Source organism: Sinocyclocheilus grahami, unplaced genomic scaffold (genome assembly GCF_001515645.1).
Source record: "Sinocyclocheilus grahami isolate Dianchi unplaced genomic scaffold, SAMN03320097.WGS_v1.1 scaffold72.1, whole genome shotgun sequence".
NCBI lineage: Eukaryota > Metazoa > Chordata > Actinopteri > Cypriniformes > Cyprinidae > Sinocyclocheilus > Sinocyclocheilus grahami.
Genome location: NW_015505251.1, coordinates 1,638,404 through 1,646,760, shown reverse-complemented (window position 1 = coordinate 1,646,760; position 8,357 = coordinate 1,638,404). Strand labels below are relative to the sequence as shown.

Below are 8,357 nucleotides of genomic sequence, written 5' to 3'. Positions count from 1 at the left end.
TATATATATATATATATATATATATATATATATATATATATATATATATATATATATATATATATATATATATATATATACATAATTGTGTATATTTCACAATTCTAACTTAATTTCTCACAGTTGTAACTTTGACACAATTACCTTTAATTTTTTTAGGTTTTCAAAATGCCATAATATTGAAGTGTGCTAAATATAAAATATCTCCAACTTAATTAATCGCATAATTTTTTAAGACTCCTGGATGCCATAATTTATTTAATAATACAGACAGGTCCACATGCTCTTGAATAAACTCTTTGCGATATTTACTTGCTTATATCACATGCTCAAATTTTATCATATAAAGTTATCAAATTTAAAGGGTTAGTTCACCCCAAAATTTTAATTAGCCTGTGTTTTACTCACCCTCAAGCCATCCTAGGTGTATGTAACTTTCTTCTTTCAGACGTATCCAATTGGAGTTATATTAAAAATTGTCCTGGCTCTTCTAAGCTGTATCATTGTAGTGGGCAGGTGTTTCTGTTTAACAGTCTAAAACATGTTAAATAAAGCGTGCGCATCCATAATAAAACGTGCCTCACACAGCTCCAGGGGGTGAATGAAGTCCTCCTGTAGTGAATCCATGTGTTTTTGTCAGAAAAATATTAATATTTCAAACGTAATAAACACTTTTCTATCACTTCTGCTATCTGTCATACGTGGAAGCCGTTCGGATGATGTAGGACGTCGGCGTTGCGTGATTAGTGACGAACGCGGAGAGAGCATAAAACAAAACGCCGGTCATGAATTAGAAGTACAAAACGAGTATTTGTAAAGAAAAATGTCGGAGGATTTTGATATAAGCCAAGAGAAGAAAGTAAGGAAACTTTGCTTCCTTAAACTCGTGAGACTAGCATATCTCAGAGGCGCGCGCGTGACGCATACGTCCTACGTCATCTGCCGGAACGCTTCCGCATACGACAGTCAGCAGAAGTGAGAGAAAAGTGTTTATTACGTTTGAAATATGGATATTTTTCTTACAAAAACGTACGGATTTGCTAAAGGAGGCCTTTATTCATGCCCTGGAGCCGTGTGAGGCACGTTTTATTATGGATGCGCGTGCTTTATTTAACGTGTTTTGGACTGTTAAACAGAAACCACTACAATCATAGAGCTTAGAAGAACCAGGACGATTTTTAATATAACTCCAATTGGATTCATCTGAAAGAAGAAAATCATATACACCTAGGATGGCTTGAGGGTGAGTAAAACACAGGCTAATTTTCATTTTTGGGTGAATTAACCCTTTAACTCTATTTGTACCATTGCAGATACTTGTGGATCAAACACAATAATCAAAATGATATAAAGGAAGGTCCCATCAGCAATTTCATGCCAAAAATTGATTGTCAGATCGACGCTGCTTACTGGGTCCCACAGCGGTCAACAGCATATCTGTTCAACGGTACGGACATGTTTGACATTATGTAGTCCTGAATTGCCTTCAAGATGTTAAAAAAACACATTTTCTGTTCTACATTCAATACAGGGACAATTTTCTGGACTGTGAAAGGATCCCAAGTAAAAGGCAGACCGAAAAACATCAGCAGTCTGGGGTTCCCGTCATGGGTACAGCAGATAGATGCTGCAGTCCACATTCACAAAACTGTACACACTCTATTCTTCACCCAACACCAGTATTGGAGGTGAACTATAAAGATACAAGAGCAATGTATCACTAATATCAGTCTCAATGAATGACACTGAAAAAAAAATTTCTCATAGGTATAATGAACACAACAAGACAATGAATGACTCAAGCCCACGTAACATTACTGATGATTTCCCAGAAATAAATGGGCCCATAAGTGCAGCAATTTATAAAGATGGTAGGTACCAGTCTGATTACAATTGGTCTATAATTTATCTAACATGTATTTTCACATAACTTTCATCCATCACTATACTTTTTTCAGGTTCTCTTCATTTCTTTGTTGGCTCAGATGTGTATAAATATGACGTCAAACAAAAGGAAATTATTGGAGCAGATAAGACAACTTCCTGGCTTGGATGTTAACGGACATTCATTAGACTAATAGTTCCTGAATCCAATTATTTTTTAAAGGTGAATCATTATTTTTGCAATTCTGGTTAATGCAACAAAAGTGGCATTAGACATGACAATTCACCTGCAAAGATAGCATTAATTATGTTGTAATGAATTGTATTTTCAGCATGCTGTGCTTGTATTTTATGTGGTAAATGCATCTACTGTTTAATGTCTTTGGAACATATTTGAAATGCAAATGTATCTAAAAAGTCAGAATGTGGTATAAATTAAAATGTATGACTATATCATTACTTCTAAAGAAAAAAACTTGTTTGGGATTCAGTTCTGCACTTGCATGACTGAGGTAAACCAAAGTATTTAGCCTGAATCTGCACTAATCAGTGTGTGTTCATGAATGTAATAAAATAAGTATAAAAGTACTTATGGAAATCCTTTTCATGCAAAATGAACAAAATCTTAAATAATTTACAACAAATCATGACACAATCATAATCCTCTTCACCCACTAAGACTTCTGATGCAAAACTAGACGTGATCTCATTTTGTGGACGACAAAAGCCACTAAATGCCTGACAATAAATTCTTGTTTTGAGGGCCTGGGTCCCACGTGATTTCTTACTGTCTTAAGGTATGCATGAGTTGTATAAGACACAGACGACATAAAAAGAAGAACATAAATGTGCCATAGTCAAAATGAGCTGGTTGTGGCCTTGGATCGTTTTGTGTTGGATGGTGAATACGGACATTGTAAGGACCTCACACGTGAGTCTTCAGAGCCCCAGCCCAGAGGATATCCAACATGCTGAGGTTTGTCTGCCATAATGTGTTTCGCTAGGCTACATGTCCAACATATTTAATTTCACCGGAATCTTTGATTTGTATTGGACAGAGCGCATCAAAGTTTGATTTGTATTAGAGTTATGTTACCAACATTTCAATATTTGATTTGTAAAACAAACAAATCCTTAATAATAATAATAATAATTATTATTGTTGTTGTTGTCATAGTACAGTAAGTGAAAATAAAAACATATTATTAAAATATATTAATTACGTAAATACTAATAATTGGATTATTATTTAACTTCATTTTCAAATAATTTTCATGAATATTACTTATTAATAATAGTAAAACACTGTATACAGTAAAAGTAAGTAAAATAATATATTTGTAAAAACAAATAATGTAAAATAATCCATCATTTTAAAGTATTATTAAACATAAAAGGAAAATAAATCATAAATCGTAAATAAATTGTTTTTGATTGATTGATTTCAGAATGATGGACCATTTGAATGTCTTATTATTCATTTATTGTTATAAATAAAGGAAAGTAAATAATTAATTTAATAAATCGCTACACTTATTGAAAGTAAAAAAAAAAGATAATACAACGAAATAAAATAAGGTTAATCCGTGTTAATATGAAACATTTCATAAATATTTATATATAAAACACCAAAGCAGATTTACTGTTTGACAGGAATATCTGCAGCGATTCTATCAACTGAAGATGCGTAATCGCAGTAAGAGGCATGCAGATCTAATGAACCTGAAGGAAAGTGGTCTTCTTGATCTGAAAAACCAGGGTGTGATGAGAGAGGCAAGATGTGGAGAACTTCAGCTTTTATCCTGGACGGCCCAAATGGAAGAGAAACACCATCACATACAGGTCCGGCAGAGAATATCCACAGATCGATGGATTTTACAATGTTGCCATCCAAATTTATATCAGTATTCCTTTAATAAATGGATTATACTTCAAGTATGTCTTGGTTTTTAGTAGGTTGTACTGCTATCAACGGAGAAAAGCCTCAGGATTTTGTTTGTTTGTTATTCCTCCCATTAAATCTCTCAGGTTTCAACATGTCTTTTGTAAAATGTGGCTCCTATGAATCCTGCAGGATTGCTAGATATACCCCTGACCTCAGTCGAGAAGAGGTGGAGAACTCCTTGCGTTTGGCTCTAAAAATATGGAGTGAAGCTGCTGCTCTAAAGTTTGTCCAAGTAAAACATGGCATGGTAGATATAACATTCTCCTTCAACTCCAAAGGTACATTTTAATCTAATCTGATGTTTTTTCTTCATCTTCTTACTATGAAAACACATCTGAAAAGTTGAACCTGCCATCTCGTTCTTCTGTAGCTCATGGAGACTTCTTCACTTTCGATGGCCCAGGAGGGGTGCTAGCACACGCTTTTGAGCCTGGAGAGGGCATCGGAGGAGATGTACACTTTGACGATGATGAAACATGGACAGTGGGACGCGGCAGACCAGGTACAGCACAGTAAACACTCACTGAATCATTCACGTAATGCAGCTGTGGAATTGGCTAATGGGTGTTTGTAAAGAACTGTAATAGCAATCCAACACCATGAGTGAGTAACAATGATTTCACAATGATGGTCCAGTTGTTGATTCACTATAAATAAAATAAACAAATAAATAAACAAAAATAAGTAAATGCAGACTTGTTTTTAAGAATAATAATAATAACATAATATTCTTACTATAATATTTACATATTCTTATTATGTTTCTTTATATTCTTCTTATAATTATTATTATTAATAATAATTTATTGTTATAAATAAAGACAGACTGTTTTTTTTATTTAAGAAGATAAAGATTATTATTATTAGATTTGTGTTATAAAAATTTCAGTCAGTTTAATAAGAATGTTTACATATTCTTCTACTTAGTATTATTTATTTATTGTAAGAAAGGAAGAATATTTATGTATTCTTATTCTTGTATCATCATGTATGCATTATAATTATTATTATTAATAATAAATAAACAAAGGTTTTAATTGAATTCATTAGTAATACAACTACTATGTATTATATATATTATGTATTGTTGTTATTTATATATTGTTATTAATAAAATAAATAAATCGGGTTAAAAATATATCAATAAGCAGATAATTACATATTCTTATTATTATTAATTGATAAGTAGAATATTTATTTAGTAAATAAATAAAAACTGTTTAGTTCAATAATAATAATAATATCATTAATAGTAACAATTTTTACATATTCTTAATATTATTAATTTAATGATAAAGAAAGAAAGACTGTTTTATTTTATTATCATCATTAATTGTGATGATGTGAATGGCCCTGCAGGGTACAATCTGTTCACGGTGGCAGCACACGAGCTCGGTCACTCTTTGGGTCTGTCTCACTCACGGGACCCCACTGCTCTCATGCATCCAAAGTACAAGTTTCTCAACGCTGCAGCGTACAAACTGCCAAGAGACGACATACTGGGGATTCAGGCTATGTATGGTAAGTTACCAAGGAAAAATGTTTTTAAGTTCCCTAAAGGCTACTGAAATAGATGGTCTTTTTTTTTTGACAGGAAAGAAAAAACAAAACAACATAAGACACTTCACACTTGTAATCCCCAACAAGTGTGATCCAAACTTTTCTCTTGATGCTGTGACAGTACTCAGAAGAGAAATTATCTTCTTTAAAAACAGGTGAAGCATTTACTCATTCCTCTACTGACAAATTTAGTAAAAATGGTGAACTGTTAAATGTTAAATTCTCTAGTTACATGTGGATGAGAACAAATTGGAAGACATACTGGAACAGACTAAGAGAAGGCCCTCAGAGCGTTTTTCTACCAAGCATCACCTCCCCTGTAGACGCAGCCTATGACATTCCTTCTAAAGAAGTGGTTTATGTGTTCACAGGTCAAAATAAATAACATGCTGACAAATCTACTGTGTTGTTTTTATATTAAAGGTGGGGTAGGCGGTTTCTGCGCTAATAGCGTCACCTAGCAGAACTACAAAAAATAAAGCATTTCGTGCGTCACAACTACCCCAACTCAAACATCACCAACACAGCGATTACAGGTTTATAAAAAGTGATGTTATGTCTCAACTGGTAAAAGTAGTAGACTACTATTAATAAAAGGTCAAACATATTAGGAACTTTAAACTAAGTTTAGCTTACCTGTCTTGAAGAAACTACGCAAGTTCGTCATATCGACCCAAACATTCCATTCAATTCCTCCATCTTGTAAAAACACTAGTAATTACCCTTATTTTTTTACCTTGTTGTCTGTCTGTGTATTTTGGCAAGTCTTCGAGTTTTGGCTTTCGCTTCTGTAACCACATCTGAATTTCTTTTTCCACACTGACTAAACACCCTCAGGCTCAGCCTGCTGCACCAGCCACGCCCCTAAACTCTCGCTATTGGCTGTGCGGAGATATGCAAATAGGACATCCTTCCGAATGCAATGATTGGACGAACATTTATGGTCCTGAGACTTCCACAGATGTATGTACGTGTATACACATATATTTCTGTAAAACATTACCTACCCTACCTTTAATATATTTATTCAGCAAGGATGCATTAAGTTAATTAAAAGTGACAGTAAATTCAGTCATAATGTTACAAAAGATCTCAAATAAATAGTTATTTTGAACATTATATACATAAAAAAATCCTGGAAAAAATGTATCATGGTTTGCACAAACATATTAAGCAGCACATCTACTCTCAGTATTGATAATGATAATAAATGTTTCTTCAGCACGAAATCAATTCATTCATCATCAGAATGATTTCTGAAGGATCATGTGACACTGAAGACCAGAGTAATGGCAGCTGAAAATTCAGTTTTTCCATCACAGGAATAAATTACATTTTAGAATGTATTGAAATAGAAAACAGTAATTTTAAATGGTAATATTTCACAATATTACTGTTTTACTGTACTTTTTTTGATCAAATAAATGCAACCTTTGGTGACCATAAGAGACTTTCAAAAACATTTAAAAAAAAAGAATCCTAACAACTTCAATCTTTTGAACAATAGTGTAAATATTTACTCTTCTACTAGGTCCTAAATATTGGGTAGTTCAGAAACTGGAGTCAAAGAGCTATTATAGCTCCATCTATGAATTTGGATTTCCAGAAAGTGAAACAAATAAATGCTGCTGTTCATGTCATTGAACATGGAAAGACCTATTTTTTCACAGGAGACTATGTCAGGTAACGTCTTTATTTTTTTCAAATGTCATGATCTAAAGATCATATTGTTTAAAAATGACTAAATGTAATGATTTTCTTCCAGAAAACAAGTTTATCAGATAACTCTCACTTCAGACATTTACAGAAAACTAACATTCCTTTTTTTCTTAGTTAAGATGAGAAAAGAAGTGTAATGGAGCGTGGATTTCCAAGGAAAGTTCATATGGGTTGGCCTGGAATTGTTGGGAAAGTGGATGCAGCTTTTGAACTCAATGGTAATGGACTGTATCATTTTCTACCAGTGTTCTCTGTAAAACATTTTCCCTGGAATTACATGCATGTTTTTTTCTCAACAGGACATGTTCATCTCTTCTGCAGATCAAAGGCATTTATCTTCAGCCATCAGAAAAGACGTCTGCTACACATTATGAACACAAATGCTTGGTTTGCCTGCTAATAGCTGAAACATTAGAAGATATTACGTTCACAGGCACAGGAAGGAATTGTGTGATTGACTATTGTGCCTCATATTAAATGTTAAATAAGCTTAGTACAGTATCAAGAGATATTTGAATCTTTCACGTGGTTACAGAATCATCAGTGAATGAATAAATATTCTCAAATTATTGACATATTCTCAATATCTTTGAAATCACTTCATATCCATGACTGCATTATAATGCTTTAAAAAAAATAAATGCACATACCAGCAACATACCAGAAACAGTTTGAACATTAATAAATGATTAAATTAATAATATTTTATATTTTAATAGCAATGCAATAGCAAAAAAACACTTTTGGTTCCCCAAAGAACTAAAAAAAAAAGAAAGAAAAAAGGGTGAAGAACATTTTAATAATCTAAAGAACCTTTTGTGCACTGAAAAGATTCCATGGATGTTAAAAGTTTTGGTTGAAACCATAAATGCCAATAAGAAACCTTTATATTTAAGAGTGTATTAGATTACTAGCAAACCAATACTAATTTTTACTTAACGTGTCTAAAGTATTATATATATATTATGTAATTTTTTATTTATATTTCAATTACATTTGACAGCTAAAAATACACCGATGCAGTGCTGCTGGCCTGAAAATCATGAGAAAAAAAGGGGCAAAAAGGACAACTGAATTAAAAGCACTAAGCAGTGTCTCTGATATGATCTGATATGGCTTGTTGACCTAAATAGTTTGGATAAGCTATCAAAATAACAGAGCGTATAGGAGTACAGAGAATGTTAAACAGCTGAGAAAAATGATGTATTGTTGCCTCCAGTACTTACAGGACCTTGCTTGCCCTGATTTC

General features: G+C 32.9%; 1 protein-coding gene and 1 pseudogene across 1 annotated transcript in view; both read left to right on the top strand.

Moving 5' to 3' along the window:
* Positions 1-2,059, top strand: part of mmp20b (matrix metallopeptidase 20b (enamelysin)) — a 4,633-nt gene extending 2,574 nt beyond the window's left edge. The window contains exons 7-10 of the mRNA XM_016272711.1: positions 1,314-1,447; positions 1,532-1,688; positions 1,768-1,871; positions 1,959-2,059. Of these exons, the coding sequence (XP_016128197.1) occupies positions 1,314-1,447; positions 1,532-1,688; positions 1,768-1,871; positions 1,959-2,059 (496 nt within the window). The remainder of the gene's footprint in view (positions 1-1,313; positions 1,448-1,531; positions 1,689-1,767; positions 1,872-1,958) is intronic.
* Positions 2,060-2,782: 723 nt separating this feature from the next.
* On the top strand, positions 2,783-7,508 carry LOC107585614 (matrix metalloproteinase-20-like; annotated as a pseudogene).
* The last annotated feature ends 849 nt before the right edge of the window (positions 7,509-8,357 follow it).